At 38.0% G+C, this 23,916-nt stretch overlaps 1 protein-coding gene across 3 annotated transcripts in view; it reads right to left on the reverse strand.

The window, feature by feature from the left end:
* The window catches only part of SUPT3H (SPT3 homolog, SAGA and STAGA complex component), a 537,375-nt gene that overhangs the window by 246,559 nt on the left and 266,900 nt on the right, over positions 1–23,916 (reverse strand). For all 3 annotated transcript variants that reach the window (XM_049652810.1, XM_049652809.1, XM_049652811.1), the window contains one exon: positions 6,284–6,368. In XM_049652810.1, the coding sequence (XP_049508767.1) occupies positions 6,284–6,368 (85 nt within the window). The remainder of the gene's footprint in view (positions 1–6,283; positions 6,369–23,916) is intronic.

Consider the following 23,916-nt stretch of genomic DNA (forward strand, 5'->3'; position numbering starts at 1 on the left):
CCCGTATCTTACACCACTTACAAAAATTAACTCCTAATGGAATAAAGAATTAAATGTAAGACCTGAAACCATACAACTCTTAGAAGACAACTGATGTAAAAATCTCCTTGACACTGATCTGGGCAATGATGTTTTGGATATGACACCAGCACAAGTAAGAAGTAAATAACCGAGAGTACATCAAATTAAAAAGCTGTTGCATAGCAAAAGTAACAATCAAAATGAAAAGGCAACCTATGAGATAGGAGAAAACATTTGCTAACCCTATATCTGATAGTGGTGAATATCCAAAATATGCAGGGTTATCATACAACTCCAGAGGAAGGGGGTAAGGAGGCCTCAATTCTGGAGGCCTTCAGTTCTAGCACCTAATAAGCTCATAACCTGGACAAGTCATTTCTCTATATTTGGCCATTCCACTTGGAAAAAAAAAAAAACCCTCTCTGTTGTTTTCACTGAGATTTAAAGGTTATCAAATAAAACGTGAACACGAACGTATGGGTAAACTTAAAAATTCGGAAAGGACCTGAGCAGACATTTTTTCCAAAGAAGATACACAAATGGCCAACAGGTATAGGAAAAGCTGCTCGAGATTGCTTATCATCAGAGAAACGCAAATCAAAACCACCACGAGGTATGACCTCATCCCTGTGAGAATGACTGTTATCAACAAGCCACTACACAAGTGCTGGCGAAGATGTGGAGAAAAGCAATCCTTTGTGCGCTGTTGGCAGGAAAGTAAATTGATACAGCCACTATGGAAAACGGTATGGAAGTTCCTCAAGAAAATTAAACTGCCACCAGAGCCATCAGTCCTACTTCTGGGGGTATATCCAAAAGAAAGAAAATCTTTGAAAAGACATCCGCACCACAGTGCAACTGCAGCATTATTTACAATTAGCCAAAGCACAGTAATCATCCAAATGTGGATCATGAATAAACGGATAAAGAAAGCGTGGTTTTGTACGTGTGTGTGTGTGTGTGTGTACATGCAACTGGACTATTATTCGGCCACACAAAAAAAAAAACCCCTCCACGATTCCTGCCATCTGCAACAACATAAAACAAACCTTGAGAGCATTCAGCTTGGGACATAAGTCAGACAGAGAATGACATATACTGAATAATCTCATTATATGCAAAATCGAAAAAAAAAAAAAATAATAGAAAAATACGAAAATCCCCTGAACTCATAGAGAGTAGTCTGGGGGCTTCCAGGGACTGAGGGGTGGAAGCAATGGGAGAATGTGGTCAAAGGGTATGAACTCCCAGTTACATGATATATCAGTTCTGAGGGCCTACTGGACAGCACGGTGAATATAGTTAACGATATTGTATTGTATACTAGAAAGTTGCTAAGAGTGTAGATATTAAATGTTCTCATTATTCATGCAAAAATGTCAAATATGTGAGTTAGTGGATGTGTTAACTAACCTTAATGTGGTAATCATTTCACAATATAAACATAGCAAATCATCTTATTGTCCACCTTAAATCTATACAATGCTACATGTCAATTATATCTCAATAAACACAGAAGAAAAGAATTAAAGAAAAAACTAGTCTTAGCAGTTAAATGTACAGAGAATTACAAAACAGGGCATAAAACACATACACACATCGACAGACACGTAATTTATAATGGCTACAAATATACAATGGTTAAAAAAAAACAACTAACTTTTAAAAACCATTTCTCTATTATTCTTTTCATCTGAAGAACTCACTCTAATGCACGCCTCAATATGGCAAAGGGGAAAAAAGCAAGACCTTTCTCTAGCAAGGTATCTCATTCAACTTTACATTTTGTGAGATTAGGACAGGGTCAATCTCACAAATACAGATCAAAATTATTATTTAAATAATATGTGGATAAGGAAAAGTAAGCATATACTCTAATAAGAAGTTCCTTCAAGTAAAAACATAAGCAAACTCTTGTTTACAGTACTATAATGACCATCATCAAATAACTTCTATATGTAACTTGGAGCTTCTAGATTTAAAATGTAAGAACAATATAAAAATGTGTCCATAGTTCAAAAGGGGCATCGTAGCCCAATAGGATGCATTTTCAAATAGTATAATAGAAAATACTATGACTGAAATGAAATATCTATCAAATGGACTAAACAGTAGATTAAAGGGTACAGAAGGACCAGTGAACTTAAAGACAAATCAATAGAAACTACAAAGTCAAACAGTAACAACTAAGCAGAGGGGGAAAACTGTTTGAAGAAAAATTTAGAGGCTCTCAGAGATTTGTGAAATAATAACAAATGGTCCAGGACACATGTGATTGAAACTGAAGGATGAAAAACACACACACAAAATAATGGCAAAAAACTTTTGCAAATTAGTGGAAAACATTAGTTACCGGATCCAACAACATAAAGCAAACTTGCAAGCAAGATAATCATGAAGAAAGTCAGTCCTTCAGACATCAAACTTCTAAAATCCAGTAATAAAGAATTCTGAAACCAGCCAGAGAATGACAACATGTCAAATACAGGGGAACAGATGAATATCAGAAACTAATGTATGTTGAGAAACACTGGAGGGGCACAATTGCTAAAAGATTAGCAACTAGAGTTCCACATACAAAAAAGATACGCTTCAAAAAAAAAATGTGAAAAAAGGTATGTTCAGATGAAGAAACTGAAGAGAACTCATCACCAGCATGCCTTTACTATAAAAGATGTTAGAGTTTTCAGGCTGTAGGAAATGGTTTAAATGGCAACTCAGACCTGTAAGAACAAATGAGGAGCATGGTAAATGGTAAATATGTGGGTAATTGTAAAAGATTACATCTTATTTGCTTTAAAAGACAGGACTCTTGGGGCGCTTGGGTGGCTCAGTCGGTTGAGCGACCGACTTCAGCTCAGGTCATGATCTCACGGTTTGTGAGTTCGAGCCCCGTGTCGGGCTCTGTGCTGACAGCTCAGAGCCTGGAGCCTGTTTCAGATTCTGTGTCTCCCTCTCTCTCTGCCCTTCCCCCACTCATGCTCTGTCTCTGTCTCTCTGTGAAAAATAAATAAACATTAAAAAAAAAAAAGAGACAGGACCCTATTTTTTAAAAATTTTTTAAAAATGTTTATTTATTTTGGAGAAAGAGACAGAGAGAGAGAGAGAGAGAGAGAGAGAGAGAGAGAATGTGAGCGGAGAAGGGGTAGACAGAAAGATGGAGACACAGAACCTGAAGCTGGCTCCAGGTTCTCAGCTGTCAGCACAGAGCCCGACGCAGGGCTCCAACTCACGCACCCCTAAAAAACAGGACTCTTAAAAGCTACAACACTGCGATGTGAAGACAATAGCATGTATAGATTTAATATACTAAATAGTAAATATCTGGTCATTTTTTTAAAGATAGAAGGACACATGGAGACACAGGGAAAAAGGAGAGGAGACCATGTGAATATGGAGTCAGATTAGCCAACTGAAAATTCTATATCCAGTACTTTAAAACTTGTGCCATTTCCTTTTAGTCTCTGTGTTTTCTAATTAAAATTTTGCATTCAAGTCATTCTTCCTCTATGGTAATAAATCTAGGTGATTTTTTTAAAAACTTTTTTTAATGTTTATTTATTTTGAGAGAGAGAGAGAGAGAGAGAGAGAGAGCGAGCGAGAGAGCGCACAGAGCCCGACTCAGGACTCGATCCCACAAACCGTGAGATCATGACTTCAGCCGAAATCAAGAGCTGTACGCTTAACTGGCTGAGCCACCCAGGTGTTTCTAAATCTGGGTGCGTTTAGGATTTACATTATGTTTTTTGTATTCAGCAGTTTAACATGCATTTCTTTGGGTTTACTGTATTTGGAGTTGGCTTAGCTCTTTGAATCTGTAGACTTATGTATTTCAATTTCAGATGTTTTCAGCTATTATGTAATTATAGAGAAAGTCCATTTGCAGTAGCAACAAAAATCAAATACGTAGGAATAAATATAGTAAGAAATATGTGTAGCCTATAGAAGAAAAATGTTAAAACACTCATGAAAGACACAAAAGTGGTTTTGAAAAAAATGCAGACATTCCCTATTCTCAGATTGAGTGAACATACTTAAAATGCAGCTCTCTCTAAATTGATTAATAAATTCGGGCAATCTCAATGAAAATACCAAAAAGCTACTTTATGGAGCTAGAAAATCTAATAGTAACATTCATATACAAAAATAAACATACAAGAATAATCAGGAACACACAGAAAAATGACAAGGAGAATCTGGTTGTAACAATCTTTAAAATATACCATAAAACCTATGTAATTTAAATTTTTAGAAAATTTTTATTTATTTTTGAGACAGAGAGAGACAGAGCATGAACAGGGGAAGGGCAGAGAGAGAGGGAGACACAGAATCTGAAGCAGGCTCCAGGCTCTGAGCTGTCAGCACAGAGTCCAACACGGGGCTCAAACTCCTGGACTGTGAGATCATGACCTGAGCTGAAGTCGGCTGCTTAACCGACTGAGCCACCCAGGGGTCCCAAAAACCTGTATAATTTAAAATGTATTATCACACGCATAGAAAAATAAGGCACTGATAATAAAGATAAAATCATAAATAGATCCCAAATATGCTTACTTAGTATATGACAAAGGGGGTATTTCAAATCATTAGGGGAAGTATGGATGGTATAACTGGGTAGTCCTTGGAAGAAAGATAAAATGAGATCTGTATCTCACATGATAACAAGAATAAACTACAAATGGATTAAGGATCTAAATGTTAAAAATGAAGCCATGCAAGTATCAGAAGGTAACATGGGTGAATTCTTCTCCAAATTCAATATAAAGTAAGTCTTTCTAACTATGTTTCAAAAGCCTAAGATAATAAAAGGTTGATATATTTGGCTCACTTAAAATAAAAATATTTGTATGTCTAAAAAATCCCATAGAAACAAAGTCAAAAGATAACACACAGTGGAAGAATATATTTGTATCATATACCACAAAGGATTGATATCTCTAATATATATGGGACATAGGATCAAAAACCTGATGGGAAAAGGGGAAAAGGACATGAAAGTGTTCCTAAAGGCCAATACTCTAACAACTTGAGCAATAAAAATAATGATATTAGTGTATAATGATTCTAAGAATAAAACTTAAATATACATTAGTCCATACAAATATACATTAAAAATTGAATAAATAAATGGTGATGAAGGATAAGTATTCCTTTAAGAATAACTGCAATTAAAAAATATAAAAGGAAACAAGCAAATAGAAAACCACTATTAGGTAAATACCACAGTCATAACTGTCTCAGACAAGATCCACGGATGAATGTTCAAACAAATAGGCACGAATTTTTAGAGAAGGAAAATATTTGTAGAGTCACAAAATACCTCCCCCAAGATAATTATTTACAACAAAAAGAAATAACTTGTAACTTCGTTATAGCGGGGAAATTCAGTATATATACCCTCAGCCAATTTACCAAGGTTAAGATCACAAATAAGACATCAACAACATGAACCCCAACAATACGACGCATTGAAAAGGACTCATCACTTCCGTGGTATTCTTGGCAAAAATGCATAGCCACATTCTAATCATACAAAAACATCAGACGGGTTGAAAAAAGGAGAGGATTCTACAAAATAACTGTCTAGTAAGTTTAAAAAGGTGTCAAGGCCATGAGACAAGGAAAGACGAAGGAGCTATCCTAGAAAGGGGACGACTACAAAGACAGGATAGCAAAGTACAACGTGTTATCCCGGACTGGCTCCTGGAACAGGGAAGGAGCATTACCAAGAGAACTGATGAAAATGAAATAAGGTCAGTAATTTCATTAAAGGTATTACAGCAACGTTATTTCCTGTTTTTGATAATAGTACTGTGGTTACATAAGATGTTAACGAAAGAAAGATGAAAGGTCTCTCAGAATTCTACGCACTATTTGTGCAGTTCTTCTGTAAGTCTGAAGTGCAATATGGAAAAGTTTTGAAAAAACAATTCAGCGTTACCAGGGGTCAGGGAGTAGGTGAAAGGACTGACTATACCCAGGGGCACAAGAGAACATTTTTGGATGATAAAAAAAAAACGTTCTCTATCATGCTGTGTTTGGAGTCACATGACAGTATTCAGTTGTCAAAACTGAATTATGCACGTGGATTGGTGAAATTTGGTTTTATGTAAATTACACCTGACTCCAGCAGACAAGAAAAGAATTCCAAATGGAAGTATCATCTTTTAAAAAAAAAAAAAAAAAGGTTGGCTTGCAATCCCAACAGAAGCAGCTAGGAGCAGAATGGAGAAATACCAAATAAGATTATATACGCTCTTACCAGATTAATTAACTGTGTGTGCACCACATCTTCTACCAAAACTGCTGTTTCATGAAGAGGCCTCCTAGCATCACCTAAAGAAAACCTGCAAAAAAAAAAAAAAAAAAAAAAAAAAAAAGAGATTAAGCATACCAATACTAAGTAAGGACTGTAAAACTAAGAAAATACAAAAGTGAAAGATATTTCTTAAATAATGTTAATAAAGTACAAATTGTTCTATCAAACAACAGAGTGGATGTGCAATGTTCTATCGACAAAGAACTGCATTTCTCCCATACAAGCTACAACTTGTAAAATGCAGTGTTATCTATGATTTCTTGATTTGTGTAGGATATTGGAAGATATTAACCACTACTTCATAATACTGGCAACCAGAAAATCATGTTACTATATCCAAAATACTAATACAGTAACATAGTAACAGCTATTTAGAAAAATTATAAAAGCAGGTAATGGAATTAGGCAAGTAATGTAATTAAAATGCAAGTTGCTTAGAAAAATGTATATAAATGCCATGATATATTATTTCTAATTATACATAAGCAGATTATCAAGAATGGGTTACTGATCTTAAAAGTCCTTTTCTCAACTTTCATATGGTGGGCCAGATATGCAGAGAATCCCTTCCCGGTGAAGAACATTTGAAAAGGCACAATACTGTGTTAATGACTTTAACCAGCAGTGTAGGAGATAAAACAGAATGCTGGCAAGATGATAAAATACAGTTCCACTGGGAGAGCCCTGGAGCCAAAGTTTATTCTGAAGGCAACTAATGTCATAATGGCCCATAATCTGGATTTCATTTAATACAGTATTCAAAAAATAGGAAAGAATGCTGGGACCCCAAGCAAGGCAGGAGGTCAGTTTGAGGGACCTAATATGAAGTTGGTGATATCTCGTATGTGTGAACTAAGCAAATACCTACTCCACAGAAGGCATTTTGCCTATCTCACCTGAGGCTATGAGTAAAAGAACAAAAAATGGAGTGCTGGCATGAGGAGAGATAAATGGAATAGAATAGAGAGCCCAGAAGTAAAACCTTACATTTTATACAACTGATTTTCAGTAAGGGTGCCAGGAACACCCAATTTGGAAAGGACAGTCTTTTCAACAACTGATGCAGGGAAACAAGATCTCTACACGGAAACAATGACGTTGGATTCTTACCTTGTACCATAAATAAAAATAAACTTGAAATAGGTCAAAGACCTAAATTAAAAAGCTAGAATTACAAAACTCTTAAACCAGGGGGCAATCTTCATGACCTTGGATTTGGCAAGGGTTTCATAACTATGACACCAAAATAACAGGCAACAAAAGAAAAAATAAATATATTGGAATTCATCACAATTACAAACCATCAAAGGACAAGACAGGGAAAAGACCACCCAGAGAATGGGAAAAAATATTTGAAAATCATAGATCAAATAACCAGAATATATTTTAAAAACTCCTATAACACAACAATAGAGAAAAAAAGAATCCCAGTGTTAAAATGGGCGAGAGACTTGAATCAATATGTCTCTAATGTAAACATACGTATAGCCAATAACCAGTGAAAAGATCCTCAGTATCATTAGTCATTAGAGAAAAATGCAAATTAAAATCACACTGAGAAGCTACCTGACACCCAGAAGGGCATTTCTACCATCAACCCAACAGAAAGTGTTGGCTAGGTTATAGAGAAACTGAAAACGTACATTGCTGGAGGGAAGGCAAAATAGTACAGCCACTGTGGAAAAGAGTTGCGTGGTTTCAGAAAACATTAAGCACAGGATTTGCATATGAATGCTAATTGAATAAGCCAGACAAAAAAGGACAACCATTGTATGTTGCCACCTGTACGGGTCATCTGGAAGAAGAAAATTCATAGAAACAGAAAGAATAGAAGACACAGGGGGACTGGAGAGTATTTGCTTAATGTGTGGAGAGTTTCTGTCTGGGATGATAAAAACTTCTGTACAATAAACAGTGATGACGGTAGCACAACACTGTGAATGTATTTAAAACTTAAAAATAGGGGCGCCTGGGTGGCGCAGTCGGTTAAGCGTCCGACTTCAGCCAGGTCACGATCTCGCGGTCCATGAGTTCGAGCCCCGCGTCAGGCTCTGGGCTGATGGCTCGGAGCCTGGAGCCTGCTTCCGATTCTGTGTCTCCCTCTCTCTCTGCCCCTCCCCCGTTCATGCTCTGTCTCTCTCTGTCCCAAAAATAAATAAAAAACGTTGAAAAAAAAAAAATTAAAAAAAAAAAAACTTAAAAATAGTTAAAGTGGTAAATTTTATGTTTTATATTTTATCACAGTGATTAATATGGATGAAAAATAATAAAGAGTGGAGAGATGCAACCATAAATGTAATTAGCGATTCGAACAGATCTGAGGAAATTACCCATAATACATCATGGATAATAACAGAATATCATGATCAGTATCACGCCAAATATGTTGATACTGAGGTGAAATGGATAAATTCCACTCCCCCCCCCAAAAAAAAATACAAATGGCCAAAGTGACTCAAGAAGAAATAAAAAACCTGAATAGTTTTATAAATGTGAAAGAAATAGAATCGGCAGTAAAAAAATCCAAACCTAAGCAAAACCAAAACAAACAAAAACATAACAGCCTTACCATTGTACCAAACACGCAAAGAATCAATTATTTTAATTTGGTACAACTTTTCAAGAGAACAGAGTAAGACAAATACTCCCTAACTCATTTATTGAGGCTAATATACCCTGGGTATCAAAACTAGAAAAAAAATGAAAGAAAATAAAATTACACATAAATTTTACTCATGTACATAAACAGAAAATAAATAAATGAAAGGCATGAATAACACAAAAGGTGGAATGAGAGGGAATTCACTTTCTCTACTGCTCTGCACCTATGACCTCATGAGAGCTCCATATGATCGGTTAGCAGGAAAAAAGAAGACTCGGGTCCTGGTTTACAAGTCCCGCATGATATACAGGCATCTCCCAGAAGTGAACTGTAGTTCCGTAGCACTGCAGTCCCATGGTGAAACTTCCCTGAAAGACAGTGGTGAAGGGAAATCCTCCCAATCAGAAAACCATTCAACCGTGCGCCTAGTTGTTCCTTTGATTTGAAAGGACAAATTATATACTGATTCATGGGCTATGGCCAATGGTTGGCTAAATAAATGGGAAAGGACATTGGAAGGAACATGATTAGAAAATTCATGAGAAGGAAATTTGGCAAAGAGACAAGTAGATAAGATTTCTCTGAACAAGAAAAAAAGTGAAGATATCGGAGTCCCATGAGAATACTCATGGGCAACCTCAGCAAAGGAGAATTTTAATGATCAATGGATACTATCAGCCTTTTGCCCCAGTCACCCTGTCATCATTCAATGGGCCCATGAACCCAGTGGCCATGGTGGGAGGGGTGGAGGATACGCAGGACCCAGTAACATGGATTTCCACTAACCAGTGCCATCGTTGTTACAACCCCTGCTGAGTGCCTATCTGTTGGCAGCAAAATCAACACTGAGTTTCCAAAATGGCACCACTCCCCAAGGTGACCAGTCATTTCCCTTGCAACACGTTGATTATATCAGACCACTTCCATCACGAAAATGAAAGGGTATGGTTCTTACTAGAATAGACATTTCCTCTGAATATGGATTTGCTGTCCCTACACGCAATGCCACTGCCAAAACTACCATCTGTGGACGAACAGAATGCCTGTCTGTTGTCATGGTATTCCATACAGCATTGTTCGTGACCAAAAAACTCACTTCACAGCAAAAGCAGTGGCGCACTGGGCCCATGCTCATACAGTTCACTACTCTGAACATGTTCCCCACCATCATGAAGTAGCTGGTTTGACAGAATGGTGGAATGGCCTTTTGAAGATCCAGTTACAGTGCTAGCTACGTGACAATATCTTGTAGAGCTGGGGCCAGGGTCTCCAGAACATTTATATATCCTGTGAATCAACATCCCATATATGGTGCTGTTTTCACCCACAAACTGGACTCACAAATCCAGGAATCAAGGGGTGGAATGGTAGTGGCAGCACTCATTATCACCCCTGAAGACCCACTAGCAAAATTTTGCTTCTAGTTCCCATGACCTTATGATTTGCTGGCCTACAAGTCTTCTGGAGAGGGAGGAATGCTTTCACATTTATTCCACTGACACAACAATTATTCCATTGAAATAAGACTTAAGACTGCCATTCAGTCACTTCAGATTGCTCATGCTTCTGAATCAACAAGCAAAGAGGGAGTTACTGTGCTGGCTGGGGTGAGTGATGTTGACTACCAAGTGGAGACTGGACTGGTCTGCCACAGTGGAGGTAAGGACATGTCTGGAGTACAGGAGATCCCTTAAGCCACCTCTTAGTGTTACCATGCCCTGTGATTAAAGTCAATGGAAAACTACAGCAACCCAATCCAGGAAAGACTATTAATGGCCCAGACCCTTTGGGAATGAAGGTTTGGGTCATTCCACCAGACAAAAAGCCACAACCAGCTGAGGTGGTAGCTGAAGGCTAAGGGAATACAGAAGGGGTAGTGGCAAAAAGGTAGTTACTAATACCAACTATCCACATGACCAGTGACAAAAGCAAGTGTTGCAATCATCATGAATATGTCCTCCTTATTTTGTTATGAATATGTTTGTGTGTGTGTGTGTGTGTGTGTGTGTGTGTGTGGTAAATATTGTTGTTTCTCTCCCTCTCTTATTCCCTTATCATGTAACATAAAATGTATTGAATTAATAGCATAATATTTATTAATTTTACATCACAGAATTTAAGTTAGGGATATTAAGAAGAAGTGTAAACATCACTTAAGGACTTAACCTCATCTTCTGGGAAACGGGTAATGCATTTTCAGTTGTACACTGGATAATCGTATGACGTTAGGCAAAATTATGACCTTGTTACTGCCTTTATTTGGAGATTAAGAATAGTTTAAAGAGATGTAAATGGATGCCGAGTGGACATGGGTGATGGTTAATTTTATGCCTTAACCTTATTGGGCTGTGGGGTGCCCAAGTATTTGATTAAGCATTAACCTGGGGGTGCACAGCCCAAGTATTTGATTAAGCATTAACCTGGGGGTGCCTGGGTGGCTCAGTTGGTTAAACATCCAACTCTTGATTTTGGCTCAGGTCATGATTTCATGGTTCATGAGATCAAGCCCTGTGTGGAGCTCTGCGCTCTTGGAATTCTCTCTCTCCTTCTCTGCCCCTCCCCTGCGTGCATGCTCTCTCTTTCAAAATATACAAACATTAAAAAAAAAACAACAACAGAACAATCTGGATAAGTCTGTGAAAGTATTTCTTTCTTTCTTTCTTTCTTTCTTTCTTTCTTTCTTTCTTTCTTTCTTTTTTTGTAAGTCTATGTATATTGAAAGAGAGTCAGAGAGAATGTGGGAGGGGCAGAGAGAGAGATAGAGAGAAATAAAGAGAATCCCAACCAGGCTCCATATCACCAGCACGGAGCCCAATGTGAGGCTTGAATTCACCAATGATGAAATCATGACCTGAGCTGAAACCAAGAGCCAGACACTTAACCAACTGAGCCACTCAGGCATCCTGTGTGAAAGTATTCTTTTTTTTAAGTTTATTTTTATTTATTTTTTGAGAGAGATACAGAGAGCAAGTGAGGGATGGGCAGAGAGGGAGGGAGACAGAATCCTAAGCAGGCTCCGCACCATTAGCACAGAGATCGATGTGGGCCTCGAACTCATGAACCGTGAGATCATGACTTGAGCAGAAGTGAAAAGATAAACATTTAATCAAATGAGCCATGCAGGCACCCCTGAAAGTACTTCTAAATGAGATTAATTGAGTAAGGCAAATTGCCCTCTCCAATATGGGTGGAACAAAAGAACAAAAGGCAGAGTAAGGGAGAAATAGTCCCTCTGCCTACCTTCAAGCTAGGACATCAGTATTCCACACTGCCTTTGAACTCAGACTGGGACTTACACCATCAGCTCTATGGCTTTTCAGGTTTTCATACTGTTTATTCCCCTGTCTCCATTTTTGTTTTTAAATTTCACAATGTACATCTTTGTACGTTGTATTTCATTAACAACTTATTGTAACTGTATTTTTACTACTTACGTTTTTAGCCTTCACACTAGATGTATACATGATTTACTCAACACCATTAAAACATCTGAGTACTATGAATTTAACCAGTGGAGTCTGTACGTTCATTTATTTTCCAGTTACTACTTAGCATCCTTTCATTTCAGTTTCAAGGAGTCCCTTAACATTTCTTATAAGGCTAGTCTAGTGGTTATGAACTCCTTCAGCTTTTGCTAGTCTATGAAAATCTGTATTTCTCCTCCAATTCATAAGGACAACTTTGTCAGGTAGACTATTCTTGGCTGCCAATTGTTTGCTTCCAGCGCTTTGAATATATCATGCCACTCTCTTCTGGACTACAAAGTTTCTGCTGAAAAATCTGCTGACAGTCTTGCGGGGGAGGAGTCCTTCATATATAACAAGCTGGTTTTCTCTTGTTGCTTTTAAGATTTTCTCCTTGTCTTTAACCTTTGACACTTTAATTATATGTGTCTCAGTGTGGATCTCTTTGGATTCATCTGATTTGGAACTCTGTGAGAATCCTGAATCTGGAAGCCTGTTTCTTTCCCCTGGTTATGGAAATTTTCAGTCATTATTTCTTCAAATAAGCTGTCTATCCCCTTTCTCTCTCTCTCCTCCTTCTGAGACCCTTATAATGCAAATATTGGTCCACTTGATGGTGTCTTTAAGTCCCTTAAACTATCTTTACTCTTTTTAATACTTTTTTTTGCAACTCTCATTGGACGAATTCCACTGTTCTGTCTTCAATTCACTGATCCTTTCTTTGGTTTCATCTAGTCTGCTGTTAAACCCCTCTTTTGAAATTTTCAGTTCAGTTATTGTATTCTTCAACTCTGTGATTTCTGTTTGGTATTTTTTTACATTTTCTCTTTGTCAAAATTTTCACTGTATTTATGCATTGTTCTCCTGATTTCAGTGAGCATCTTTATGACCATTATTTTGGACTCTTTATCAGGTAAATCACTTACCTCACTTTCTTGAGTTTTATCTTATATTTTTGTTTGGAACATATCTGTTCCTCATTTCCTTCACTCTCTGTGTTGATTTATGTGCATTAGATAAAACAGCCACCTCTTCCAGTCTTTTTTTTTATGAAAAAAAAATTTTTATGGCACAAGAACAGACACTCAGATCAACGGAACAGAATAGAGAACCCAGAAATGGACCCACAAACGTATGGCCAACTAATCTTCAACAAAGCAGAAAAGAATATCCAATGGAATAAAGACAGTCTCTTCAGCAAGTGGTGCTGAGAAAACTGGACAGCGACATGCAGAAGAATGAACCTGAACCACTTTCTTACACCATACACAAAAATAAACTCAAAATGGATGAAAGACCTAAATGTATGACAGAAAGCCATCAAAATTCTCGAGGAGAAAGCAGGCAAAAACCTCTTTGATCTTGGCCGCAGCAACTTCTTACTCAACACGTCTCCAGAGGCAAAGGAAACAAAAGCAAAAACTAACTACTGGGACCTCATCAAAATAAAAAGCTTCTGCACAGCAAAGGAAACAGTCAGCAAAACTAAAAGGCAACCGACAAAATGGGAGAAGATATTTGCAAATGACTTATCAGATAAAGGGTTAGTATCCAAAATCTATAAAGAACTTATGAAATTCAACATCCAAAAAACAAATAATCCTGTGAAGAAATGGGCAAAAGACATGAATAGACACTTCTCCAAAGAAGACATCCAGATGGCCAACCAACACATGAAAATATGCTCAACATCATTCATCATTAGGGACATACAAATCAAAACCACAAGGAGATACCACCTCACACCTGTCAGAATGGCTAATATTAAAAACGCAGGCAACAACAGATGTTGGCAAGGATGCAGAGAAAGAGGATCTCTTTGGCACTGCTGGTGGGAATGCAAACTGGTGCAGCCACTCTGGAAAATAGTATGGAGGTTCCTCAAAAAATTAAAAATAAAACTACCCTACGACCCAGCAATTGCACTACTAGGTATTTATCCATGGGATACAGGTGTGCTGTTTTGAAGGGACACATGTGCCCCAATGTTTATAGCAGCACTATCGACAACAGCCGAAGTATGGAAAAAGCCCATCTGTGGAGAGGTTCATTAATCAGCCCCTAGATATGTGCCAACTTAGCCTGACCTTTAATTGATAGTTTTTAAGATATGCAATAGGCCTCTTTCAGGAAAGACTGGGAGGTGGGCATTTCTAACTGCTGTCTCTGTGCTGACCCCCGGGGGGAAAAGCCAATTAAAAACTTACTTTTGGGGTGGCCCGCTGGCACCAAAGCCAGTGTGTCCTCTAGGTGGCAGTCACAAAAGTTAGATTAGCAGATGTGTGCATGAGGTCCTTTCATGGAGACACTGAACCATAGTAGGGCAGAGGGAATCCTGGAGACCTATGCTAAGTTAGAAGCCTGACTTCAGGCTTCAGTTTTTTCCGCCAAGGTTTATTGAGAAGTAATTGACATATATCACTGTGTAAGTTCAAGGTGTCTGATTTACACATATTGTGAAACAATTACTGCAATAGATTCAGTTAACATCCATCATCTCATATATATACAAAAGAGGAAAGAAAAATTTTTTCTTTGTGATGAGAACTTTAGAAACTACTGTTAACAACTTTCTTCCAGAACACACAGCAGCGTCAGCTATGATCATCATATTGTACGTTACATCCCTAGTAGTGATTTATCTTATAACTGGAAGTTTGTACCATGACCACCTTCCTCCAATTCCCCTGCCCCTCACCCCCTACCTCTGGAAATTATAAATTTTATCCCTTTTTCTATGATTTGGTGGGGTTTTCGTTTTTGTTTCTGCTTTAGATTCCACATATGTATGTGATCACATGATATTTGTCTCTCCATCTGACTTATTTCACTTAGCATAATGCATTTGAGGCCCACCCATGTTGTCACAAGTGGCAGCATTTTCTAATTTTTTATGGTTCAATAATATTCCAATGTGTGTGTATACCTATACATATATGTGTATACATGCATGTATGTATCTATTTATCTATATGTTTATTGATTCATCCATCGATGGATATATATATATACATATATATATGTATATGTATATATACATATACATATATATATATATATATACACATATATATATATGTATATATATCTGTAAGTGGAATTACTGAGTCAAATGGCATTTCTCTTTTTAATTTCTTGAGGAACCTTCTTAATGTTTTCCATAGTGGCTATAACGATTTGAAACCCCAACACCAAGGCACAAGTGTTCCCATTTTCTCCACATCCATACCGCACTTGTTGTCTTTTTTCATGATGGCCATTCTAACAGGCATGAGGTGATACCTCATTGAAGTTTTGATTTCCATTTCCTTAATGATAGTAACATTGAAGATGCTCAGTGCCTGCGGTGCCTGTGGACCATCTGTATATCTTCTTTATATATTTATTTAGTTTTTTTTTAATGTTTATTTACTTATTTTGAGAGACAGCATGAGTGGGGGTGGGGGGAGAGGCACAGAGGCAGAGAGGAGATGGAGAATCCCAAGCAGGCTCTGCACCGTTAGAGCAGAGCCCAGTGAGAGGCTCAATCTCACAAACTGTGAGATCATGACCTGAGCCAAAATCAAGAGTTGGACGCTCAACCAACTGAGCCACCCAGGCGCCCCATATATATCTTCTTTAGATAAATGTCTGTTCAGGTCCTTTGCCCATTTAAGGTAATATTTGTTTTTTTGGATGTTGAGTTATAGGAGCGCTTTATATACTTTGCATATTAACCCCTTATCAGATACAAGATTTGCAAAAAAAAAAAATTTTTTTTCCATTGCACAAGCTGTCATTTCTTTTGCTGAATGGAAGTTTTTTTGTTTGTTTGTTTGCTATACATCCAACTTGGGGTTTTTTTTACTTTGCTGTCTGTGCTTTAGGTGTGATTTCCAAAAACTCATTACCAAGACTCATGTCAAAAAGCTTTTCGACTGTTTTAAGAGTTTCAGGTCTTACATTATGTCCACAAGCCACTTAGAGATAATTTTTGTGAGTGGTGTAAGACAGGGGTCAAGTGTCATTCTTTTAACGTGTATATCCAGTTTTCCCAGTGCCGCTTATTGAAGAGATCGCCTTTTTTCCATTGAGTATTCTTGGCTCCCTTGTCAAATATTAGTTGGCCGGATAAGCTTGGCTGCAGGCTGCAGCTTTTAAGAATGCAAATGGGCACCTTTCAAGGAAAGGCTGGGAGACAGGCATTCCTGTCTGCTGCCTCTGAGCTGAGCCCTGGTGGGGGACAGCCAAGGTAAGTCCCTGGGACACTTGGCAATCCTGCCATGAACTGTTCCTTTCTTTGCTATCGTCTTGTGGACTCAGTGGACAAAACCCCATTGGCTTTCAGAGTTAGGTGTTGTGGGAGCTTGTCTTTCAGGTGAAAGTCCTAAAAGTTGGGGCACTGGGTACTGGGTCCAAATATTCTGCTGCTTAGAGAGAAAGAAGCTAGGAGTTCTGAGTTCCTACCTGATTGTATGTCACGGTGCCAGGATGGAGTTTATGGTGAGTATATCTTACCCTTTCCTATTTCAAATTGAATTCTTTTTTTTTTTTTTTTTTTTTTTGGTCATTTGCTTGATACATAGGAATTGCTTAGCTCGTTTCTGGACTTGTTCAAAGGGAATTTTTCTGTGTATGGTTGTAGACTTGGTGTGTTGATGGAAGGAGGTTAGTTTAGGAGGCTCCTAGGTCACCACCTTGGGCTGGAATCTTGGAATTCTCAGGCTTTCTACTGAAACTAAAATTTACACCACTGGCTTTTCCGTAGCTCATGTCTGTGGACTCAGACTGTAACTTACACCATCAGCTCTCCTGCTCCTGAGCTACTTGGACGTGGACTAGAACTATACCAATGGCACTCCTGGGTCTCTAGCTTGGTGACTGCAGATCTTAGGACTTTTCAGCTTCCATAATTGTGTAGTCAATTCCCTCATAATACATCATTTTGATACAAATACACTTTTGCTGAAAACAGGAAAATATACCCAGCAAGGCAAGAGTGAAACATAAATCTATTAATGATAATAATAATTAACTACTTAAATTTTAATAGAGAAAAACCATATAAGCATCTCACTAGATACAGGAAAATAACTCAACAACCAATCATGACCAGAATTTTAGTAAATGTGGGTTAAAAGGCATTTTCTTTGATCTGATTGGGAGAATCTACCCAAAAATGTATGGGAAACAATATACTCAGACACATTCATCCTCTTTGAAGTTCAGACCAGTAAAAAGACTCCTCGTATCCCACTTTTATACAGCTTTCCCCTGCGTTTCAAAAGGTCACAATACACCACTCTGCTTTTACAAAAGACCTAATTAGTACCCATTTGTGCTAAGAGAAATCCAAAGAAGATCTTTGAGTTCATGCCAAAAGGTAAAAAAGTAAAAAATCGTGTTCAGCATTTGGTTTGCAGCAGCTGTCACACAGGCAGTGCCCACCCCAAGCGGCGAGAGTGAGGCCATCAAGCTCTTTCCCGGGGAGCTATACTTGGCCTCTCAGCATGGAGCTGTCTAGCTTGGAACTGTGTCCACGAGCATCTGTGCTTTATCTGGACTTATTTTGTATGTTCATTAGTAAGATGTGTTCTGAGGCATTAGAAAAGCCTAAGTGAGGTTATTTTTGGGGTCTGGGAACACTAAAAAAGTTTTCCATATGAATTAATGGTAATTGCGTCTCACTTTAGTCCACTTTGGCTTAGGAAGGTTTCAGGGGAACGCTCTATTTTTGGATAGTGGGGTGAAACTCGTAACACTTAAGATCATAGCCAGAACATTAAGACAAGAAAAGGTTTAAACCACATACAGATTGCAAAAGAATAAACTAAATCACTCTATTCACACATAATGTGAGTATCGACGCAGAAACCAAAACGAATTGGAAGACAAGTTATTTGAATTGATAAAGGAAGTTATTGAACATGTTTTCCAGTAATAAGATGAAGCCACAAATATCATCACCACCAAGGCAAAATGAACTCCTAAGAACAGACAGCAGATGGTGTTTACCAGAGGTTAGGGGTGAGGGAAATGGGGAGATGTTGCTCAAAGCGTATAAACTTCTAGTTACAAGATGAATAAGTTCTAATCAAAGCATAGTGATTACAGTTAATAACATTGTATTTTACACTCAAAAGTTGCCAAGAGAGTAAATCTTAAATGCTCTCACCACAAAAGAGAGGTAATTATGTGATGTAATGGAGGTGTTAGCTAAAGGTAAGGTGGTAATCATTTTGCAATAAATAAGTGTATCAGGTCAGCATGTTGTGTCCCTGAAACTTACACATTATATGTCATTACATCTCGATAAAGCTAGGGAAAAAAGCAAAGGTAGGAAACACAATTAAAAAGCAATATAAACTGGTTCTTAACTGTACATGAAAGAGCCAAGAGCCAAGAACAGTCAGGACACTTTTGAAGTGGAAGGATATGTCCTACCAGGATTATAAAGCTATAATGTGTTATTGGTACAAGGACAAATAAACCAACAAAACAGAAAGGTAATACAAAGCCCACATTAGAGAGTAAACGCCACAGTGGCAAAAATCTTGTTACGTTCACTGACATGTTCGGTATTTAGTTCTTTGGAATGCCTTAAAGAAGTTCCCCTTCCATTACTTAAATGACTTCAAATCTCACTACGGCAAAAGTACAAAGTTATCAACGTGAAATAACGGACTCAAAGATAAAATAAATTCAAGTCACATCTCTAGTAAAAAGAACACCTTACTTGTATCAGCATACTTCTTGTGTTAATCTACATAAAATGTACAAATAATTAGCAAATTCTACCTCAAAAAAAGTTACAATTTGTCTACTTACAATAGTCTTCATTAGCATACACTTGTAAACTACCTAAAACATGGAACGTATGTAAAACTAAGGGTAGGATTTGGGGAGTATGCTGTTTTCCTTTTCAAGGCTGTTCGTACTGCGGCTGTATTTCTACAGTTTTTCTCACATTACTTCTGCCCAAGTTTTTTCCACACATGGAAAGCTAGACATTGTTCTAGTGAGTTCTGGAAAACAGCAATGAAAACCACTATATCTAGCCACAGTCATTCCCTTTTCACTCTGCAATGTATATAATATTTTTAAGTCCCTCAAGGACAAAACCCAAGTGATTGACACCTCTAAAAATCTTCTGCTTTTTTTCTTTTCTTTTCCATGAATGACCTACCTTCCTATTTACTGATGTCTTGACTGACTTGTCTGGGGTCTAGTTCCAACAAAGTCTGATACTCTATTGCTTCACACACTGCCTCGATGCCCTTACTAACACCAGTACTGACAGACCAGCCGCCACCAAACGTGTTTCAGGAGACTGTCCTAAAAAGGCTGTCTCTGCTCTGGTCCCCTGCAGTGACTATAACACGTGAGCCTCCATTTTAGGGAGGGCTGTAACTTTGAGAACTATGGTCACAGCAAGTCGGAGGCTAGAGCAATCCTGCCAGACTCTGCCTAATGATGATGGTGGCAGAGTCGCTTACAGCCTACCTTGTCACCCAAACAAGACTGGTCTGATTCAATTCCAGGATCAGATGCCTCAGTGAGCACGACGGCAGCTAACTGTGCAATTGCCTTGTCAAGTGCAAAATGGAGGTATGAAACAGGCAAGATTCTTTATGATCTTTTCATGATTATTACACTCCTTATTACGTACACCTGTACTCAGATATAGGAGGGTGTGTGCTGAACAAAACCATGGGGTATGGCTTCCAGAGGATGCAGAACTTAACATTAAGCCTTTCAGTATTTTTGTTATGTGTATGCACAAAACAGTCGACAATTGGGGGCTATCCTTTAAAAAGACATCTATTAAAGTATATATGTGTGTGTATGTATATATATATATATATAATATGTATAAATTATGTATATGTATATATATGTATACATATATGTATATATTATACATACATTATATATATTATATATATACATTATATATATAATATATATATATAGTGTATATAAAATAGAAAAAAGAACTTGTTTCAGAGACACTTCCAAAACACAGAAAACAAAATTTTAAAACTATACACTGAGTATTACTATAGTCATTATGTGTTTTGAAAAAACAAACTCTAGTTCAGTAGGTTTTAACTTTAGTTTTAAAAAGAAGTGGGGGGAAAAAAAGGAAGCTAGGTGCCGGATATTTGCTATCTTACTCTATGTTGAGCCCCTACTTGACAGTTTTTGTTAGTAATTCATGCCAAGATGCTTCCCAAGTGTGTAGTGACATGCTTCCGGTGACTCTGTAAATTCTAAATTATTATTCATTTACTAAAATCTTTTGCTAACCTCCAGATCCTATGTAAATGTATGTATCTGATTATGTACCCTTGGACCCATAGTCCTTACATCCACTTACCCCCTAAAGTGAAAGGCAATCAACCCTAAATTCTTTTAATGTTTTAAGAAAAACAAACTTTCTGAGCAAGCACATACAGTATGTAATACCGCTTTTTAAGTTATACAAATATATACTGGTATAAAACAAATTTCAAAGAAGGTAAGAGGAAAACAAAAAGTATTTTTAAAATAAGTATTATTTATTGATATGAGAAAACTTTTTTACTTTGATTAAAATATATGTATAATTTGGGCGCCTGGGTGGCTCAGTCAGTTGAGCGCCTGACCCTTGGTTTCAGCTCAGGTCATGATCTCACAGTTTGTGAGCTCGAGCCCCACATTGGGCTCTGCGAGGAGAGAACAGAGCCTGCTTGGGATTCTGTCTCTCTCTCCCTCTCTCTCTCTCTGCCCCTACCCCAGTTTACACTCTCTTTCTCTCCCTCTCTCTTGATAAGAATAAACTTAAAAAAAAATTTTTTTAAATATATGTATAAATGGAAATATGTATTAGCTTTATGAACACTCCCAGTTTCCCCAGGACTCATGGATTTCCCAGTTATTCTCTACCAAATAAATCAGCTTAATTAATGCTAAAAGGTCACAACATACTTTTTACAAAAAAAAAAAAAAAAAAAAGACAAGCCACAAGTTACTTTAAAAAAAAAAATTGTTTATGTTTATTCATTTTTGAAAGAGAGAGAGAGACAGAGCACAAGCAGGGGTGGGGCAGAGGGGGCGGACACAGAATCCAAAGCAGGCTCCAGGCTCTGAGCTGTCAGCACAGAGCCCGACCCAGGGCTTGAACTCACAAACTGCGAGATCATGACCTGAGCCAAAGTTGGACGCTCAACCGACTGAGCCACCCAGGAGTGCCTGAAGTTACTTTTTAAAAAGAGAATGAATGAGGGGCACCTGGGTGGCTCAGTCAGCTGAGTGTCCGGCCGGCCGGCTCTTGGTTTCAGCTCAAGTCATGATTTCACAGTTTGTGAGTTCGAGCCCCCCATCAGGCTCCATGCTGATAGTGCAGAGCCTGCCTGGAATTCTCTCTCCCTCCTCTCTCTCTGCCCCTCCCCTGCCCGATGCTCTCTGTCTCTCCCCCAGATTAAATAAAAAAATAAATAAAAAGAATGAATAATGAACAAAATGTATATATTTGCTTTCAATTAGCCTAATTATTACAGCTCTAGGGTCCCCAAAGCGAAACAAACAGCACATGGGGGAATCTATCCCTTCATTTGGAGATAATGCTTTTCTGTGCATGAAGCTGAGGACTAAGTTTAGGACAGTTAGCGAAGGAGCAGCAGCTACCCAGATGAATCTCCCTGAAGTCACGGCTCGCACTCAGGAGAAGAAACAGCACCTGCTGAATAAGGGGCCTGAGATGTGAGCCCAGAAAAACAGTTACAGTTCATATGGCGTGTATCAAACTAAGAAGATTACAGTAATTGCAGAAGAAGTCCCACTACATCCTGGCCATTAGCTACAAAGAAGAGGAAGTCAGTTATGATGAAAAGAAATTAGCCTGGGAGTCTGACAGCCTGGTTCTAGTTGATACTCTGCCATGAAGGAGTACCGTGACCTTGGGCAAGTTACTTTTCTGGATGCCTCACTTCCTGCACAATGAAAGAAGGGGACCGGATTAGATGCCGGTGCCCTTTGAGATATTTGCTTTTGGTGCCGGAAAGCAGCTATAAACCTTAAATTCTAAAAACTTACTTCTTCAAGAATTACTAAAAAATTATATTTTAAGAAAATCACTTTTATAAGAAAATTTCTGTAAGAAAATTAAATCTGACTCAATTGAGTAAATTGGGTAAAAATCATGAAATTAAGAAGACGGAAATTTTTTAAATGGGTAGCATAGAAAGGATTAAGGGAATACAGCCAATTGTTGGAAGGGCAATAAGGCTACAACCTATTCCTGGTCCTTTAGATGGAAACAGTTTCCAAGAAATATCTCACTGCCTCCTAAGGAAATTGAAGGGAAAAAAAAAAAAAAAAAGCCCAAAACACTAAGTAGTGTTTGTATTTAAGAATATCATCGGAGTATTTTATATTATTCTTTTTCAGTATATTTAACACAATCCAATTTTGGGTCTAAAATATTTGTTTTCAAATATTCAAGCCCTGATGAAGAACATAGTGGAAGGACTGAAAAGATGTTAATCAAAGGGACTGTTTCATTTAAAAGACCCTTTCCCAATGTATATGTGTACTAGGTCATCTCACTGTACAGTTTAGATGTCTTAGGATTTTACTGGTTAGTTGGGCCTCAGTGAAACGGGGGGTGGGGCACGGGGAAGAGGGTCTGAAAAAGAAACCGAGGAGGTAAACACCTATGACAGAGAGCCTGCTACGCCAGGCCCACGAGCAGATCTGCTCATCAAGTACCCAGAACCAAACATAAAAGAAAGGACAAAGAGAGGTTTCTTAACTGCCCTGTGTGCATCTTCTTGGATGCTGAGTTACTTTCAATACTTACCACTGGCTACAAACTCTAATGTGGTTAAATTATTCTGGATGCTGTGGTTAAGTAATTGCTGTGGTCTTGGGAGCTACTTTTTTTTTTCTTTTCTTTTTTTTATTACTTCTGATTTTTTGGACGTTTCTCTACCTCAGGTAATTGACATGACTTTGGAATGGACACTGTGTGACTACTGCTTGGTGTGAGAAGGCCCTGGGTGACTTTCCGTCCCCAAAAGAAAGTTTCCTTTTTCCCTTCAAACCACTTATTTGATTACACTGTTATAGGGTAGGTATTACCATAATACCCAGGAATTTCTCCTAGCTGGAATTAGAGCGAAGAGCAGGCTGCAAGCCTAACACACACTCTCGTCAGCTAACCCGGCATTAGACGGCACATGCAAACACAGACATCATGCGGGTTATGTCATTCTGAGCCAATATTTGTCGAGACTGATTTACTCACTGTCCAAAGCGGGGGAAAAGTGCAGATGTTTGACCACGAGCAGTCATTTAAGGCAATCAGACAATCATAAACACATGCAAATTATCCTTACTCTTCAATTTTTAATACATCTAACCTTCCTAACTCTATGATTTTATCTACCTGTTTTCCAAAGAAAGAAATGAGTTCACTTAACAGGGGCTCTGAGAAAGACAAACTAGTAAGTAAATTAAAATATCAAATAAATACTTAAGATGACAGT

The sequence above is a fragment of the Panthera uncia genome, assembly GCF_023721935.1.
Source record: "Panthera uncia isolate 11264 chromosome B2 unlocalized genomic scaffold, Puncia_PCG_1.0 HiC_scaffold_24, whole genome shotgun sequence".
In the NCBI taxonomy this organism is placed as follows: Eukaryota; Metazoa; Chordata; class Mammalia; order Carnivora; family Felidae; genus Panthera; species Panthera uncia.